This window comes from Hypomesus transpacificus, chromosome 5 (assembly GCF_021917145.1).
Source record: "Hypomesus transpacificus isolate Combined female chromosome 5, fHypTra1, whole genome shotgun sequence".
In the NCBI taxonomy this organism is placed as follows: Eukaryota; Metazoa; Chordata; class Actinopteri; order Osmeriformes; family Osmeridae; genus Hypomesus; species Hypomesus transpacificus.
The window spans coordinates 4,896,898-4,915,167 of NC_061064.1; the positions used below are offsets into that span (position 1 = coordinate 4,896,898).

Here is an 18,270-nt window from a genome sequence, read left to right on the forward strand (position 1 = left end):
CTCTCTCTCTCTCTCTCTCTCTCTCTCTCTCTCTCTCTCTCTCTCTCTCTCTCTCTCTCTCTCTCCTCTCCTTTTCTGTAACACACGTCACCCACTTGGCTACTAAGAGAAGGGGAACTTCCACAAGTTAAAGTATGTTATGCCGTGTTGGATAATTTGTTATAAATTACCTTAGGCGAGATCTGTGGACTTTCTCATTGTTCTGGAATAACTCTCAAAAACACTCATTGGACAGTTGCCTAAGAAATCATGTGAAGTATTCGAGTGTGCGCTTGCAGATTCGGTTCCGCTAATTGTCAGTTCCGAACTGGGGTTTAATAGGCAACACTTGGACTGCAAAACAGGAGTGATTCAACTCATCCGACAACACTTTGCGCGCAAGTCCTTGCTTGCGCTCTTTCCTGACAGGCTGAACGATCCCCGTTTGACGCATAAAATCCAATGCGGACAAGGACATACGATCGGAGATCATAGGAAGCAGAATTTATTTCTCATAACTACAACTAACTTCCAATAGCCTACACTATGACTTCAGTATGGAAAAGATTACAGCGCGTTGGCAAAAAAGCATCAAAGTTCCAGTTTGTTGCATCCTACCAAGAACTCGTGCTCGAATGCACCAAAAAGTGGTGAGTAACTCATGAAAATTACTTTTAAAAGGGATAAACCTTTACCAGCTCGTGTCCCGGGTTGAACAGGGCGTTTCTTAGTCTATCTCGTAATATCAATGTAACGTCACGGGCAGAAGCCTCAAGTACAATACATGTAGCCTACTTTTAGAGCCTACGATTTTCGTAATGAGAGTAAACACATTTCCTGTTATGAGAACAGAAGTGCGTGTGCAACATTTCCGTTAGTGATGTGCAAGTAACAGAAAATGATTCCATTCTCGGTACAGTCTGATCACTGCGTATATCATTCTCACCGTCATCTATTAATGTTTAACTCACTGGATTAAGATGAGGATGATGAGGAATGTGGCTGGCATACTACACATTGGGGGAAGCAAAATTGCGCCCTTCCATAGACTCACTGTTTACAAATAAGCATTCCTTTAGTTTAAACTACCTTTCCACTATCTGGCATAGAGGACGTATTATGCTCTTGATGTTGGTGATCCTCTCTGACCCTTGGCACCCGCTAATAAAGTCTGTGAGAGCGGTGGTGAAGAACAACTGATGATCACATTAATAGTCTATAATGTTTATTAGGCCAGATGTGTCTCACAATGTTGGAATTAATGAAGTCCCTTAAATAGTGCATCATCTCTGTTATCTACAGAGCGAGTACCTTTATGTCTCGTGCAGGGCGACTTCAAATGTTGTCATGAAACCACGCCTGTTCCTCGAGTGATAAGATAACAGCGCTCATTTGTTTGAGACAGCAGAAATATGGAAAGCGTCTGCTAAAGCAAACGCTTCAAATGTACTTTCCAGAAAAGATGGCATCCTGTAATTGGTTTGATCACCAACTCCAAACTGGGACTGTCAGCCTTGTAGAACCTTGTAGAGTTCTACCTTTTTAATCAGCCCGGCCTCTCGCAAACACAACCTCTGTGTCTGCATCATGTTGTTCCAGCTCTATCGGCTTATCATGGAGTGAGGCAACAGGGCTATAGGTTCTACACAGTTGTGCAACCAATACTGTGTATGATAAGATAACATGGCCTACTCTTTTCTTTCTATAACACAAAACATTAAATGATGTGTAGACTTCCAACATACAGTAACAACACTATCACAACGTGTGGATGTCCTCTGGACCCCGGCTGAAAACGAGGCACACAAACATGCTAGCGTAGCCTTTCCTAATCACTCTAATCGTTTATGATTCCCTTGCACATGTTATAACTCTCCCGTACATGTTATAATGCCTGTTGCACATAGTGTACATATTATCAGCTGACGCGGCACAGCAGCGACCATGTCGGACTGGTTCATCTCAGACAGGTGATAGAAGTGGTCAGCTCCCCTGCTCTAGTGGGTCAAACAGCCAGCCCAGCAGCCAGGGAGTCGGGCTATTTCTATAGCTCGTCATGCCACCCCCCACCCAGCACTCTGCCGCCCGTACCCCTGTCTACTTCCACCCTCCCCTCGCCCCTCAGCCCCTCGGCCCCAGCCTTCATGTTGCTATTACGGACCTGCAACTTGAGACTTGATCAGGTTCAGCTGTCATCGCCCACAGCTAACTTTGTTGGATGATGTTAATGTTATAACCTTAGCCCGGCTGAGTCATTGCAGTCGATATTTGACTGGTTGTACAATAGCTGTATTAGCAGTGTAGTCAGCAGTTGGTAACGTTTCCTAGAATTGGGGATGGGGGTGGGGTAATCAGGGGAGGGGTAACCTTGGTAGGCTTTCCTTCTTTCAGCCAGGAGACCTGCCCTCGGCTCAGCACAGGTCACATGACCTAGCACTGCTTCCTCCCTCATTTCCTGCTCCAGAAGCTAGTCTCAGAAACACAATGCGCTCAACCAATCAACACGCACAAACACAGACACACACAAGCAGACACACAAATGCCACATTTACCCTCCAGTTTATTCAGATTTTTGTCATTTGCAGTTATGTAGTGACTGTCATAAGACCCCCTTGTCTAATTCAGCCTCTATTAAACTGTAGCGCTCTATGTTTACATGTTGCTGTTGGTTACTAATGGTCACTAAGCAGCCGTTTTAGTTGTGTAATTGAATATTATTATAACTTTGAAGTACTAACTGTATTATCAGGGGTTTGAAGAGATGGGAAATTGTCTTCTGATCCACAAGATGTTTCTCACAATATTTCCCTTAGGAGACACCTCAATTCCCCTGCCAGGTAGATAGTCCAGACAGGACTGAGTTCCTCACTGTCTGTACTGCCAAACCAAAATGCATCGTGTATGTGTCATATGTGTTCCCAGGCAACCAGACAAGTTGAGGGTAGTTTGGACGAGGAGGAACAGGCGTGTCTGCACTAAGGTACAGACAGGACTAAAACCCACGCCCCACACACCACATGTGCACACACACACACACACATACACACACCACACACACACACCCAAACACAGCTTCAATGGAACTGTTCTGAAAGTTTGCTCTTTTGAGATCCTTATCTATCAAATTCTGAAAGTAAAAGCCCGTATTGACAGATAAAAACGGTTTTGTTAACCCTCCGCAGCTCCATGGATGGCAGCCGGGTATCAAGAACCCGTACCGGGGCATGGTTGTCTGGCCGGTACCGGAGAACGTGGACATTGCCGTCACTCTCTTCAAGGTAAGGACTGTCTGTGTTTGGGCACAGAAACTGCTGCTCCAGTCCTCTCGTTCTCTGCCTCACCAGACTCTATTACTTTGTGTGAGTGAGTGAGTGTGTGTGTGTGTCTGTCAGACAAATAAACCGTCTCCATCTTCCTCAGGATCCCCTTTCTGAGGACTACGAGGACAAGGACTGGACTTTTGTCATTGAGAGCGTAAGCCGTTGACTATTTCTATGCTTTCAAGCGACTTTACCGTAACTCAAGTGTCCCTCAGCTCTCCTCAGTTCTCTGACCAGCGCCCGTCTGCCCCTGTCTGCCCCTGTCTGCCCCTGTCTGCCCCTGTCTGCCCCTGTCTGCCCCCGTCTGCCCCCGTCTGCCCCTGTCTGCCCCTGTCTGCCCCTGTCTGCCCCTGTCTTCCCCCGTCTGCCCCTGTCTGCCCCTGTCTTCCCCTGTCTGCCCTTGTCTGCCCCTGTCTGCCCCTGTCTGCCCCTGTCTGCCCTTGTCTGCCCCTGTCTGCCCCTGTCTGCCCCTGTCTGCCCCCTGCAGGAGACGAAGGGCCATCGCAAGGTGCTGGCCTCCGCAGACATCAACATGAAGAAGTTTGCGAGTGCCACGCCCACACAGACAGACCTCCACCTGAAACTGAAGCCGCTGTCCGTCAAAGTGGTGGAGGCCTCGCTCAAGCTCTCGCTGTCCTGTATCTTTGTGAGGGAGGGCAAAGCCACGTGAGTCTCACTGCCACAAGGAGGCTAGCGCGTCTCACTGGGATCATGCATCGTCGTCCACTAGGGATGATGTCGTCATGCTGTGTGTCCGCGTCCCCGAGTGATGACGTCGTCATGCTGTGTGTCTGCGTCCCCCTAGTGATGAGGACATGCAGAGTCTGGCCAGCCTCATGAGCGTCAAGCCCACAGACATCGGTAACCTTGACGACTTCAATGAGAGTGACGAGGAGGAGGACAAGAGGCCTGTTGCTGGAGCCATGAGCAGAGCTGCTGCAGGTACAAGCACACACACACACACACATATATACACACACACACACACACACACACATATATACACAAACCACCACCATATTCCATAATTTCTATGTTTTTACCCCCTAATGAATTTTTTGTCCCCTCCTCCTGTGCCAGCCCCGGCCCCTGCAGCCCACCCTACTCGCACCCAGGATAGGAGACCTTCCTCTGGACATAACCCTCCACTTACAGGTACCCCACTCTGTCCACCCATCCTTCCCCCCTTTCCTGTCCCTATCTCCTTTCTATGACCCTCCTCTTCTCGCATAGTCCACTTCCACAACATTTCATGTTTGATTAGCAGAACAGATGATTGGTGGACCGTCATCTTTCTCCCAGCATCTATCCAACAAGATTCCATGAGTTTCCATATCATCTTTGCTATGTTGGCAATGATCATGTTGTTTGGAGAGGCAGAATGGTAACATAGCAACACAATGAGGTCAAGGATCCATCATCCAACGAGCGCCGTATGATAGATTCAGTATCTCCACTCACATCAAGTCTGAATTCGTTCATTTTCTAACTTTTCATTTCACCCATTTACTCTTCCTCTTCCTCTCTCCCTTCACCCTTCTTTCCAAATCCACATCACATTCCTCTCTGCAACAACCGTCTTCATTTACAATCCCCACCTTCCACACTTCACCCTGGCTTCCAGCCAGTGGGAGAGACCCTGGTAAATCTGGCAAGGCTGGAACTGCCCCCAGCCCTGTCCTCCACTCCAGACCTCCCCTGCCCGTCCCCCCAAGCCCTTCTCCCAGACCACCCTCCCGCTCCAGGCTCCCCCGCCCTGTGCCCTCCCCTAATCCCTCCCCTAATCCCTCCCCTAGTCCATCCCCCCAACCCCCAGGCCGGTCCAGGGGAACCCAGTCTGCAGTCTCTGCTGCTCACAAGCAGTCAGCCCCATTGCCCCACCTCCCCCCTGAGCCACCTGCACCACCAAAGCCCACCATGCAGACCCAACTACCCCCTGAAACGCTGACACCCCGGAAACAAGCCCTTGAACGCCGTCAACATACTGACCTTCCCACACGCCCCAAGACCAGACCTGATGCCCCCACGCACTCCGGCCCCACCCCTCATCTCCTTTCACATCCCCAACGACCCTCCGAATCCCTCCCAGCCTCCAAACCTTCTCCAGAGCCCGAACTTCCCACTGAACCCCCCAATCCTTTCCTGCCCACTACTGAGTCACCCACACTCCCACTGTCCTCCTATGAAGCCCTTGGCCCCTCAGTGCGAGGCTTCACTCGCTCTCAGCCTCCGTCTCTGCCCAGAATCTTCAAGCCCAGCTCGGGCACAGGTACCCTGTGGCAGACTGTCTTCAGGCTGGCTGACTTGAGAGATTGGCTTTGTTCTTTGCTGCATGTTAGAACTTCCTGAAACACTTAAACACCTGCTGACTCTGTGGTATGATTGGTTGCTGTTACTGTAATACATCTGTGTGTACTTACTATAGATAGCCCGGGCTTGTACCTTACACCTGTAGCTGTAACTGTGTGTGTGTGTGTGTGCGTATGTGTGAAGAAACATGCGGCTAGCGTTTAAACAGCAAGGCCGTCTGCCTGAGTTTGGTGTGATGAGAGATCTGTTTCGGGTTCTCCACTTCCTTCCAATTCCTGTTTAATCTTCCTCTGTTTTCCTCTGTTCATCTGTCCTTCCTTCCTTCCTCTCTGCTCTCCCTGTAGCGCCAGTGTCGTTTGTCAGGTGTCCATTTGACGTGCAGAATGTGGCTCCTTCTCCAGATCCCCAGCCTCCTGTCTCTGGTTGGTCTCCTCTTTGATTGGACAACTGGCTCTATGACCATCTTTACCTGCTCCAATCGGCTGTCATAGAGCTCTGTCGTTCATCTCCAATATGTATCTGTCTTCCAGCAGTTCGCTCTCACGTCTTCAAACCTAAGCTTTTTCCGACTATGCGTCCCTCCTCACCTTCGCCTTTCACCTCTGATTCTCCTCCCCATGACGACACCGTGGTTACAGGCTCCTCCCCTTCATCCCTTCTTCTCCCTACATCCCCGCTCTCCTGCCCAGAGCCAGGTAGGGAGCCCCGGATCCCCTGTACACCTCTGTTGTCTTTTGGTATGACAACAGTGTACATTTGGATGATGCACTTTTGTCAGGCGTACATCAGGAGCTAGGAGGCATTAATGCTGCTCTGCTAACTGATGTACTCATTGTATTCTTTCTCTCTCCCTCTCCCTCATTTCACCAATCATCTATTCATTCATTAACATTCTGTCCCTCCCTACATCCTCTTTTTTTCTCTCTCGGTTCCTCACCTCCTCTTTCCTTCTTCTCCGCTCATTCCTTCATCATTGCTCTATCCCCCCACCCCCCTCACTCCCCAGAACCTTGTGTCCAAGGGAAGTGGTCAAAGCCCAGAAGTCCAGCCTCAGGCTCCTCCCCTTTTAACCCCTCCCATCCCTGTGACGTCATCACATCAGTCCCCCTCCTCACCAGTCCTGACCTGGACTCCCTCTGTGACCCTGTCATCCCTCCCCCCTCCCGCCTCCTACCGCGCTCCTCGCCCCCTGCCCTCCCCCGCTCCTGCCCAGCCTCTCTCTCTGCTCCTGCCGCTGCTCCTCCCACTACTGCACCTGCTGTTCTCGGTTCCTCCCAGTCAGGTACTAAGCCGTTAGCCTCCCTGGACAGGTTCAGGCTGCCAGTGCGGTCGTGCTCGAGGGGTTGAGGTCTGGAGAGGTGTTGCACCTGAAGCCAACCTGAGAGTGATGAACAGTTCTCTTAATTGGTTCATTCTGTTCCGTTAAGGTATTCCCCACCAACCCTCCCATGCTACCATGGAGACAGCCCCCCCTCTGACCCTGACCAGGGGGGAGGATGCCTCCCACTCCTCCAGGATGGTTGCCTGCATCAGAATTGCCTCGTCTGCCTGCCCTGCTCCCACCCCCTCTCTCACCCCTGCACTACACCAGCCAGCCATAGAGAGTGGGGCAGAGACAGACGTTATAAGGTGAGCTCATTGTAGCTCATGCATCGATCGCGTGTTCCCCTGCCTGTACTACCACATTGCGCTCTGCCAACACTAACCCTAAGCACACCACTCATCCATACACCAACACCTGAACGCTGGATGTATGGGGGCTGATGTGTGTGCGGTTCGTTGTGTATGCCATTCTGTGTGGTGTTTTGCCTGGCTATGATGTGGACTGATACAGTGAGCTGGCTGAATCATCTGTGTGTGTGGGTGGGCCATGGGGTGAGCTTGAGCTAACCACCATCTAAATGAATGAATTTGGCAAATGTTAAACATATAGCAGCACCCACACAACCCACGCCACACTTTATGTAAACAAGATTACTGAACAACATTTATAAGAATAACGCAAGTAAAACAGATGTCAAATAGAACAAGGGAAACGTGTTGCTCTCAGGAGGCGGCTGGATAAAAGGAGCACATATTGGCACAATGGATCCTGACTCTGGCTAAATCTACAAACCTTCCTTATCTCATCCTTATTTTGTTCTGTCTCTGTTATTGTTTAACAAGATGCTTAAGCAGCCCACAGAGCCATGTGACTATGTTTTGAATGATCAGCAGCGTGGCGGGCGAGGCTAGTCTTTACTCACACACTGACTGTGCCCGTAAAAAAAAGTGGTTCGCGCACGGATCAAATTTTAGGGGCATATGCGAGTAAAATAGTTGCACTGTAGAGCCCTGGCTCTTATTATTGAGGCTGATTATAGTCAACGATGGATACTTGCTACGAAGTTGGGGTGCGCTGACTGCGCTCACCATGCATACCTTGGGTGGAGGGGGAAGATTGTCCGGCAGCTGGAGTTGACACCGTTGCTTCTCAAAGACAAATGCATTTTACCTTTAGCTGGTGCACAACGTTGAGGTGCTTATTGCTGTAGTATTCCCCCCCCCCCCCAAATTTGGTAATTTTATTAGACAATCTATGTATGTTTGTGCACCAGTGATTAGATTTAAATGACATGACTTGTCTCTCGAGACAAGTTACATCATATTAGCCTACCTAGTCTCAATAGAGGTATCGATAAGCTCAGACCTTATTGATCTTCGGGTTTTGAGACATTTGGAACCGGGTCCTTAGAGAACCGGGTATCGATCCCCATCCCTAGAAGATGGAGTGGTTTCTGGGATGGATTTGGAGTGGTTGCTGTGTAGATGACAAAGATTTGCTTCCGTGGCTGCTGTTGATTGACAAGTGTAACCTCCAATCGAGTGCTGCTGACTTGGCCTGGCCTGTGTTTCTAACCTCCCTGCTTGGTGTGCTCTAACCCCCCTCCAATACGTGACTTCCGACCTTTGATCCTCGGCATCTCTGTCCCTCAGTTCTGGCCAAGATGGCCACCCTGACCCCATCAACTCTGAAGAGTTGATTGTAGCCCCGCCTCCTCCCTGGCCCTTCTCCTCCACAGAGAGCTCTGCTCCCGGTCAGGAATCAACCAATGTCCTGGCAGCATTTATCACTGTCAAACCACCGGTGGCTGATGAGGAAGCAGACGTCAAAGATTTGACCAAGAAGAACAAGCCCTCTCAACCTGCCTTTGCCCCGCTCAAAACACACTTAATAGCAGACAAGCCACCATTGGCCGAACCAGAACCTGACTTTGATGACATCATAGATAAATCCAGTCAGACTGCAGGAGGCTTCTTTATGGAAGAGAAGGTGGAATCTAAGGTGGACACCATCAAGAGGTCTCCTCGGGACTCGATGGTCGAGGAAGGAGGGTAAGGGAACATTTACATGCAAACACAAACACCCCAATATCAAACATACACACATGCTGGAGTGTCTCCCCGTCATCTCAATCAAGTTCTGTTATAAAATGTATACACGTATCATCCTCAACAAACACGCACGCACACAGACATACAGACTTTGATCATGTGAGTACTCATGGTACTTTTCAGTTTGGTGACCCTTGCTGTTCCTCCTTTCTCCAGATGCAAACAGAGAGCCAATCAAACCCCATCTGAAAGAAAAGTTGCTGCAATGGACCAATCAGAAGAGGGCAGAGAGGATGGGCATAAAGAGATGCAATCAAAAGCTGATAACAAACCATGTGACATCATGGAGAGACCTCTGAAAGACAGACCAGAGGAGGAGAGCATGAGACTCCCAGGTCACGATGAGGACAATAGGTCAGATGAGGACAAGGAGAAGATAAAAAGCCTGTCTGGTTATTCACTGTTATCAGGATGTTCTCCAGAGACACAGCCTCAAAGTCTCATTCATGCACCTGAAGTACGGCCTAGCTTCACCCACAAACCGGAAGAAACAGCTAGCTTGACTCATAAGCCTGACGAAACAGCTAACTTGACTCACAAGCCTGAAGAAACAGCTAACATGACTCATAAGCCTGAAGAAACAGCTAACTTGACCCACAAGACTGCAGAAACACCTAGATTCTCAGAGAAACCCAAGGAAACACCCAATTCCTGCCAAAAACCTGAGAAAATATCGAGTTTTTCCCACAAACACAAAGAAACACTTAACTTCTCTGACAAACATAAGGAAACACCCAGCCTCTTCCACACACCCGCTGAGGTAGCTGATGTGCCTGCTCAACAGCCCCCTCCGGTGGTGAAGAGCAGCACCTTCGCCATCAGGCCTCCTTGGACTCAGGAGAAAAAGGAGGAACAGACAAACCAACCAGCAGCAGAGCCCAATGCTCAAGAGAATCCACAGACACGGACCGTGCAGGTCCCCCTGTGGAAGGTTCTAGAGGAGAGAACACAGCAGGAGGACATCCTCAGAGGAGAACCATCATTAGACCTAGACTTAGGAACAGGGTAAGTATCGGTGGAGAACGTGTGCCTGCATGTGTGTGTCTGCTGAGGTTGAAAGGCAGTGTAACAGGGTAACACTCCTGTGTTTGGCTCTCAGCTCAGACAGAGACAACGCTAACAGTCTAGAAGCTGTCCAGTTAATCATCGTTGAAGAACGAGAGCTTCCTCCAACTCCACCTCCTGCCCCACCCACCCCCCAGTCCACCATCCCTCCCATCGCCCCACCCACAACCCAGTCCACCATCCCTCCCATCGCCCCACCCACCACCCAGCCCACCATCCAGCCCACTACCCTTTCCTGTACCCCGCCCTCCACCCCGACCCCTGCCACCTCCACCCCCACCACTACCATCTCTACAGGCCCAGCTTCCCAGCCATCGGTAAAGGACAAGTGTGAGGAGCATGAGAGAAACCTCTCTCCGCCTCCTGAAGAGGTCTGTGCGGAGCATGTCATAGTGTCCGGGCTGGAGTCGACGACCAGGACCACGGGGTCTGTCCCAGGCCGCTCCCTGCAGCTGGACCCCCTGCCGGCCTTAGAGTCAGACCCCCCCTGTGGAGGACAGGAGGTGGAGGGAGACGACACGCGGCAACCATCCGACAGTGAGGGGGGGAATGTTTTTCAACCGTCCAATAGCGAGACAGTGTGTGAGGCGGAGAGGCCGCTGTGGGCGGCCCTGGAGGAGACGAGGAGAGAGCGAGGGGCGGGGCCAGGGAGCTTGGCGCCTCTGACAACCGTGACGAGTTCTTCCTTGGGGGGGTGAGTCTCAGAGTGTGTGTCTCCCCGACCCCCAAAGCAGCATGGCATCACCCCATCGAGATACCTAAACCCACTAGGTACTAGAACACTAGATACACATGTAGCTAATACAGTACACTACCCACAAGTCCAAACCAGGCATGTTTGTAGTGCTGTGCTGCTGCGTATTGTGTCTAGATAGTAAAGCGGCTTTGGAAAGTTTAATTGGTTTGGATATCTAACTTTTTAGTTAAATGATCCCCGTTACTTGCCGGTGTCAAACCAGCTACCAGACAATAATTTATCGCGTTCACTGTGTGTGTATGTGTACGCTTTTGTGTGTGTGTGTGGCAGTCGCTGTGTAGCCAAGGAGATTCCTCCTCCTTCACAGACCCCTCCCCCCTCAGATGACGCCACACATACAGACGTAGCGGTGACTGACAGCTCAGTAGCCTATCAGGATTCTGAAGCAGGGAAGGAGGAGGGGCGGCAGGAAGCGTCCGTGGGCCTCATCACAGCGTTAGTGGGGGTCCTGTATCGGGGGTGAGTCAGCCTTGGGGGGTTGGTGGCAGCAGCATACTTTAGAGAACTCTGGATGCTTCTGCATGGCGTCACACACAACCTGTCCAACTACACACTCTGCTGGTAAAAACATGTCACTACAACAACACTTTGAAACACCGGATGGATGTAGCAATATGTGTCTAAAATTGAGTCCGGAAGTTGACGCTGTTGATAGATGTGAGCTGCATCCCTCATGCCTGCAGTAAAGTCAGTGAATTCATCATTCACGTACAGAATCTAGGTACCTAAACATCTGTCCCAACCTCCCACCTCCAGCTATGAGACAATGGCGTCCATCCTACAGCCTTCCGTCCAGAAACAGGTACCAGACGCTGACCAGCCCTTTCCCTCTGACCTGAACATACTGCCCCCTGCGGCCTTCTCTGATACTGCAGAGGAGCAGCCAATCACGGGACAGGACGGTCCACTGGACTCGTCATTGGTCTTAGAGATAAACAGGAAGGAGCTTTCGGAGCTGTTGTCGCGTCGGTGGTCCTCTAAACCCAGCTTGGTGGACCGTCTGAGACAGGCTGCCATAGAGCAGGAGATGACCAATGAAATGGTCTCTGGTCCTGATGAGACCATGCCTCCATACCCATCTCAGACAGAAAATAGAGAAACGCACAGAGCAGAGAGAGAGACCGGCAGCAGAGAGCGAGATACAAACATAGCGGAGGAAAAGTCAGAAGCTGAGAGAGACAGAGCAGAAACCCATCCGAAGAGGCCAGAGACAGACAGAGCAGAAAGGACAGGCAGACTAGACACAGAGTCAGCACCGCTGGAGAGCGCCAACGCTAGCAGCTGCGGAGAGGCGTGGCCTCCTCTAAAAGAGGTGGAGCTGGACGATATAGCCTATGAGGAGTTTCTGGAGGCCCCCGAACCTCCCCCTTTGTCTGGACCTCGACCAATCCTGCTGAAGAAGGAGGAGGAGAAGGGGGAGGAGCTGGAGTTTGAGCTGGGGCAGGAGGACCTGGGAACCGTCTGGTCGGCTGAGCTGTACATGGAGGGGGGCGGGGGGTAAGTGAAGTCAATGGGGCTGATGCCTGTTGAATGGAGATGCTTGGTCATGGTGGGTTTTCCGGCTTGAAATATCGAAGGCTTCCTGAGCTTCTTGAGTGTTAATTCGGTGTGCTGACGCGCTCTTCAAACCTGTTTGTGGTTGAGAGTTACTGAGATGTTCCATTGAGTTTGACTGAACTTCTGTGCATCTTCTCTTGATCATTGTTGTGTGCCTCTATGTAAGGTTTGAGCTGAACGCTGCTGTGGATGCATGTTCCATCCCTGTAGAGATCTGTCTGGTGTTGTTTGTGAAGTGGTGGGTTTGAAGCATGTTCCATACTGTGGTTGCTGAATCTACAGTAATCTGATGCGCTGTGGACAGTGACAGTGGTCTGCTGTGGCCAGTTGTGCTGTGTATATGGTCCCAGCTTGTCAGTAGCGGGCAGTGTGGTGTGTGCTCGTCATTCAGAACATGCCAGATTAGGAGGTTGACCTCCTTCTCTGTCTCCCAGCCCAGAGTCTGCTCAGGACCTCTCCGGTCTCCATGGTGCAGCCAATCACAACACTTCATCTGAACATGCTCCCCTTTGGCCCCTCCCCCCACCTGTACCACTACAGGAAGTGGGGCTATTGACAGCCAATCAGAATGTTTCAGCTTGCCTTAGCAACATAGCCAACCAACCGATGGCCACGGAAAACAGCAATTCAGGCAGTGTACTGGTGACAGACAGAGAGACAGCAGCCAATCAGGAGCCTGACGTAACCAAGGATACAGACGAGGCCATATCAGAGGCAATCAAGAGTTCTGTAGTTCCCTGGCCCCTTCCACCTCAGTCCCTTCAACCAGAAGGTTCACCCCCTCCACCTGACTCCACCAGCAAGACCCCCCCTCCACCTGACTCCACCAGCAAGACACCCCCTCCACCTCAAACACAGTCTTACACAGACAAGACCCACTCTTCGCTGACACTCCCAGATATAGCCACCAGCACCTCTCAAAGACACTCGGTCACTAAGACCTCTGACTCACACACCGAAGACCCTGTCTCGAAGAACCAAAGTCTCCTTGAGGAGGAGAGATTCCTATTGGCCAAGTTACTCCAGATGGGAGGCGACACTGAGGAGGCTCCTGTCCCCGCCCCCCGGTGCAGGAAACGCCTCATCCCTTGTTTACATGACAATGACCCCCTGGTCATCCAGTTGCAAACTAGCACGGACACTGTAAGCCATTTAGAAGATCATAATAGGACTTACAAGTCAGAGGATTGGGCGGCTAGGGTATCTGCAGAGGATCAATGCTCCTCATTGGCTGAGGCAGGGGAGCCTGCTGAAAGTGTGGTGTGTGGAGCAAGTGTTGAGCTGGAAGATGAGAGGCTGGAGCAAAACTCCGTCCTGCTATCTATGGAAAACACATTAGGGGGGTCGGAGCTAAAGTAAGACTAACCCCCATGTCAGATCCTCTGAGTCTACACCACACACCATCTCGCACTGACACACCGGGTCAGACACCCTACATACTAACACTGTGTCTCTGGCTGTTTCTGCAGGCCAGACCTTCCTGTTCCTGCGAGACGTTCCAAGAAACAGTCAGAGCCCGCCCCCTGCCCTGCTGACTCCACCCCCAGCCCTGCTGATTCCACCCCTACACCTGCTGACTCCACCCTCAGCCCTGCTGACTCCACCCCTACACCTGCTGACTCCACCCCCAGCCCTGCTGACTCCGCCCCTACACCTGCTGACTCGACCCCTTCCCCTGCTGACTCCACCCCTACAACTGCTGACTCCACCCCCAGCCGTGCTGACTCCAGCCCCAGCCCTGCTGACTCCACCCCCAGCCCTGCTGACACCACCCCCAGCCCTGCTGATTCCACCTCAACATCAGTCCCCAACAGAGACCTTGTCCAGACCCCTCTCGCCAGCTCAGACGAGGGGCAGATGTCGTCTAAAAGCCAGAGTCCTACAGAGAAGGACGTGTCTATTGCTGTTGTACCTCCCCGACGTAGCAAGAGGAAAAGCCCTCCCCTTCCTGTAAAATCTCAGGAAGTGACCTCAGATCCTGCGGTGACCCCTGAACCTAGGGTGATGCAGGTCAGGGACGAGGCTGATGGGAAGAAAGAGACTGCTTCTCAGGAGGTAATACTCACTTACTCACTAACTCGCTTACTCACTCACTCACACATTCACACTCACTCACTCATTCTTCTCCTTCTCCTTCCCTGTCAAGGTGTCTAATGTGGACACTGCAGACCTGGTGAGTTCCAGCCAGTCTCTGCTACAGTGGTGCCAGGAAGTCACACAAGGTCACCGGGGAGTAAAGGTTACCAACTTCAGCACTTCCTGGCGTAACGGCCTGGCCTTCTGTGCCATCCTGCACCACTTCCACCCTAAACTGATGTAAGAGACGTCTAATGTTTTGCTTTGTCTTATCTTGTTTGCGTGTCTGTTAGCGTAGCATCTCTGACACAGGATGTTTTTGTGAAATGGTTAGTTTTCACACTTTTTATGGCTATTTTATCAACAGCACTCACTCCAAATGTGTTTGATTGCCTCTGTTTCTCTCAGAGAATTTGAGAAGCTGGACCCTCATGACATCAAGTTCAACAACAGGAAGGTAAAAAGCCACACTGTGAAAACAGTATGTTCTCTTAGCAGTATTCAGGAGTTTGAGTTTGTTGCCATCCACAGATCTAATGTTGTCGTCATTATTATGGGCTGCAGGCGTTCGATGGCTTTGCAGGACTGGGCATCTCCCGTCTGCTGGAGCCATCAGACATGGTCCTGCTGTCGGTGCCCGACCGACTCATCGTCATGACGTACCTGAGCCAGATCCGCTCCCACTTCACGGGGCAGGAGCTCAGCGTCCTCCAGATAGAACACAACAGCAGCCAGACCAGCTACACGCTGACGCAGCCCACACCCAGCCAGCCCAGCGATGTGGAGGCCGCCACGGCCTTCTGCGTCCGCAAGCTCCAGGAGGGAGGCGCCGGTGAGGGAGAGGCCAGGGAGGGAGAAGCCGGAGGAGGGGAGCAGAAGGTGAAGACCAACGGCAGTCTGGTGGCCCCTCCCAGGACCAAAAGACTACCCAAGGTGGATGACAGGGGAGGAGTTGGGGAGAAGGAAAGGCGAGGTGGAGAAGGGGAGGTTTCCAAGACCCCGGTTGCTCCCCCTAGGCCTCTGGCCTCAGCCGCCAAGTCTGGGCTGGGTCAGGTGAGAGACGCCGACCTGCTGAAGAAGAGGCGGCAGAAAATCAGGAGCCAGTCCATGGAATCTGAAGACACTCCCACCATCCAGGTACCAGCTAGCCAGACTTCCAGGGGCTTTACAACACTCAACCCCCCCCACCATCCCTCCCCCCCACCACCCATCCCCCGTGTGGGCAACATTCAAGTCAAATGTCTCCAGCAACTTGATAAATAACATGATTGTTCTGTCTCATGTCCCAGCATGACGGTGTTCCGAGCGAAGTCACAAACGGCTCCTCAGCAGCCAGAGAGAACGCAGAACCAGGTGAGTGTTGGAACAACAAAAATGATTTATATGATGAGTTTGGGTTTGTGAAACTCCTTAGAAGGCAGGAAATTCCAAAGACCACATATACCTAACTGAAACAATGTAGGCTTTTCCGATAGGTTGCTGTGGGTTTGCTTGTGTGGAATGTTCCTGTGTGTGTTTTCAGGAGCGCAGAGAGCATCGAAGGCTCAGGAGTTTATCGTGAACAAGGAAGAGGCAACCATGGTCAGTCACAAATTCTTACTATCCCTATATATTCTGTATTGCTCTATGTACAGTACTGTATATACTGTCTATCTGCCTATCATAGTCTTTTACTCGCTTCCCTACTCTTTCCCCCTCTAATCCTTTGACTTCTCTTTTCCCCTCTCTGTTTTTCTGTCTTTTATTTTAAATCCATCATTTTATCTATTATTTTCCACTTCCATGTATTGTCTCATCTGCATGTTTGTCTGTCTGGTTCATGTTGTGTGTGTGTCTTTGTGTGTGTGTGTGTGTGTGCGTCTTTGTGTGTGTGTGTCAGCAACTCCAGGACACTAACCAGTACGTGCTAAGTGAACTCCAGGCATTAGAGACGGAGCAAAGGCACATCGACAGCCGAGCGGGCGTAGTGGAGAGACGCCTCCGTCGCCTGATGGAGACAGGTGAGGCCATTAGAGGGAGACGGGTGAGGCCATTAGAGGGAGACGGGTGAGGCCATTAGAGGGAGACGGGTGAGGCCATTGGAAGGAGACGGGTGAGGCCATTAGAGGGAGACGGGTGAGGCCATTAGAGGGAGACGGGTGAGGCCATTAGAGGGAGACGGGTGAGGCCATTAGAGGGAGACGGGTGAGGCCATTAGAGGGAGACGGGTGGGAGAGGCACGCGCAACGTCGTATGAAGAAGCCGGGCCGTGTGGGTGTCCTCTGATAAGGTTGTCCTCCGTCCTACCAGGAAGTGATCGCGAGGAAGAGGAACGTCTGATCCAGGAGTGGTTTACTTTGGTCAACAAGAAGAATGCTTTGATCAGGAGACAGGACAACCTGGAGTCACTGTGAGGCGTATTCCTCAACCTAACTACACTCTGACTTCAATACAAGCTAACTTGAACTTCAGTCTAACCTTGACTGTTTGCTGGCGGGCCAACCTGTGCTCTAGTTTCTGTATAACTCCATCTCCTTGTTTTCCAGGCAAGAGGAACAGGATCTGGAGAGACGCTTTGAGCTGCTGAACCGAGAACTCAGAGTCATGATGGCTATAGAAGGTGAGGTCCGACATAGGTGATTCCTCTCCCTTTTTCTTCTCCACAATCCTCTCCTCTTCATCCTCTCTGCCCCATTCCTCCTCTCCTCTTCAGACTGGCAGAAGACAAGTGCCCAGCAGCACAGGGAGCAGCTGCTGCTACAGGAGCTGGTGTCTCTTGTCAACCAGCGAGATGAGCTGGTTAGAGACATGGATGCCAAAGAGAGAGGGTAAGTGTGTGTGTGAGAGTGAAAAAGCCAGAAAGCTGAGTACGTCCCGACAGCCTTTCGTCACATTCTCTCACTGTGTGTTTTCAGGGCTCTGGAGGAAGACGAGCGCCTGGAGCGAGGTCTGGAGCTGAGAAGAAGGAAGTACAGCAATAAGGAAAAATGTGTTCTCCAGTGAGAGAGGAGAGGCGTGGTCACTGTTGACCAATGAAGGAGCTGGATCGTGAAACCATTATTGGACGGTTGAGTTAGTGGAGAGACCCAGCCGGCAGCTGGCTGGCTGGTTGCCCCATGGTGGAGACTGTTGGGAGTGAGTTTGACCTAGAACTCTACTGCTTAAGAATAGTCTCCATGACTACTATTGAAAGTGTTGAACTATTTTTTCATAGCCTTTTTCCCTTTGTTGAACATGATATGCATGGTGTTTGAGATGGGTGCCATACGACGGGGACTTGTGGATAAAGATCAGTATCAGTCTGTTATATAAACGAGTGTCCCAGTACTAGAATTCCTTTTTGGGACCGCAACAGATTACATGTTAGAACGATTGTTCATATCAATATATGGCAGTTTCCTTGAATGTTTGTCCCGATATTGTCAAACAAATGGTTTTGTTATTTACCCGGTGTGTCATCTTGTCGTGGTACTTTCTTGTTGTGTTGTATGAAGATGCTTTTCCTTCATCCTGTGTCGGTAATGTCCCTGTTATTTATTACCTCCAGTGTGTGCATGCTGAATAAAGCGGCCTTGTCTGTTCAGACAGTGTGTGGTCCACTGTGTGCTGTTGCTTTGCCAGACAGACACCCGCCTGCCTGGACCAGAACATGCTGATAGTCCGCGAGGCTCTTAAAAACGATGATACATAACATGGCCAGCAGGGGTCAAATAGTCACCAATTACACTGACAGAGGGACAAAGAAAGAGAGAGAGACAGAGAGAGAGAGAGAGAGAGAGAGAGAGAGAGAGA

General features: G+C 51.1%; 1 protein-coding gene across 10 annotated transcripts; it reads left to right on the plus strand.

Annotated features, from left to right (window-relative positions):
- The first annotated feature begins 59 nt into the window (after positions 1–59).
- ehbp1l1b (EH domain binding protein 1-like 1b) lies at positions 60–18,063 on the plus strand. 10 transcript variants are annotated; one of them, XM_047020125.1, is made up of 28 exons: positions 60–629; positions 2,902–2,959; positions 3,162–3,257; positions 3,400–3,453; positions 3,787–3,965; positions 4,105–4,241; positions 4,380–4,454; positions 4,924–5,568; positions 5,954–6,031; positions 6,140–6,304; positions 6,616–6,891; positions 7,037–7,238; positions 8,586–8,984; positions 9,201–10,049; positions 10,144–10,803; positions 11,137–11,325; positions 11,623–12,363; positions 13,893–14,478; positions 14,570–14,739; positions 14,908–14,956; positions 15,064–15,636; positions 15,789–15,852; positions 16,022–16,080; positions 16,379–16,499; positions 16,789–16,888; positions 17,025–17,098; positions 17,192–17,306; positions 17,394–18,063. In XM_047020125.1, the coding sequence occupies exons 1-28, from the start codon at positions 526–528 to the stop codon at positions 17,479–17,481; spliced, it is 6,906 nt and encodes a 2,301-aa protein (XP_046876081.1). In that variant the 5' UTR covers positions 60–525; the 3' UTR covers positions 17,482–18,063. The 10 variants fall into 10 exon arrangements, with proteins under 10 accessions (XP_046876081.1, XP_046876084.1, XP_046876082.1 ...); XM_047020128.1 differs by having other exon boundaries at positions 16,388–16,499; XM_047020126.1 differs by having other exon boundaries at positions 6,143–6,304.
- Positions 18,064–18,270: the final 207 nt, after the last annotated feature.

Excerpts from the sequence above, each read along its gene's own strand:
- ehbp1l1b (XM_047020125.1), top strand. The coding sequence starts at position 526 with ATGACTTCAGTATGGAAAAGATTACAGCGCGTTGGCAAAAAAGCATCA. Across the intron at positions 8,985-9,200 it reads TCGATGGTCGAGGAAGGAGG|ATGCAAACAGAGAGCCAATC; the intron begins GTAAGGGAACAT and ends TCCTTTCTCCAG. Across the intron at positions 16,889-17,024 it reads CAGGACAACCTGGAGTCACT|GCAAGAGGAACAGGATCTGG; the intron begins GTGAGGCGTATT and ends CTTGTTTTCCAG.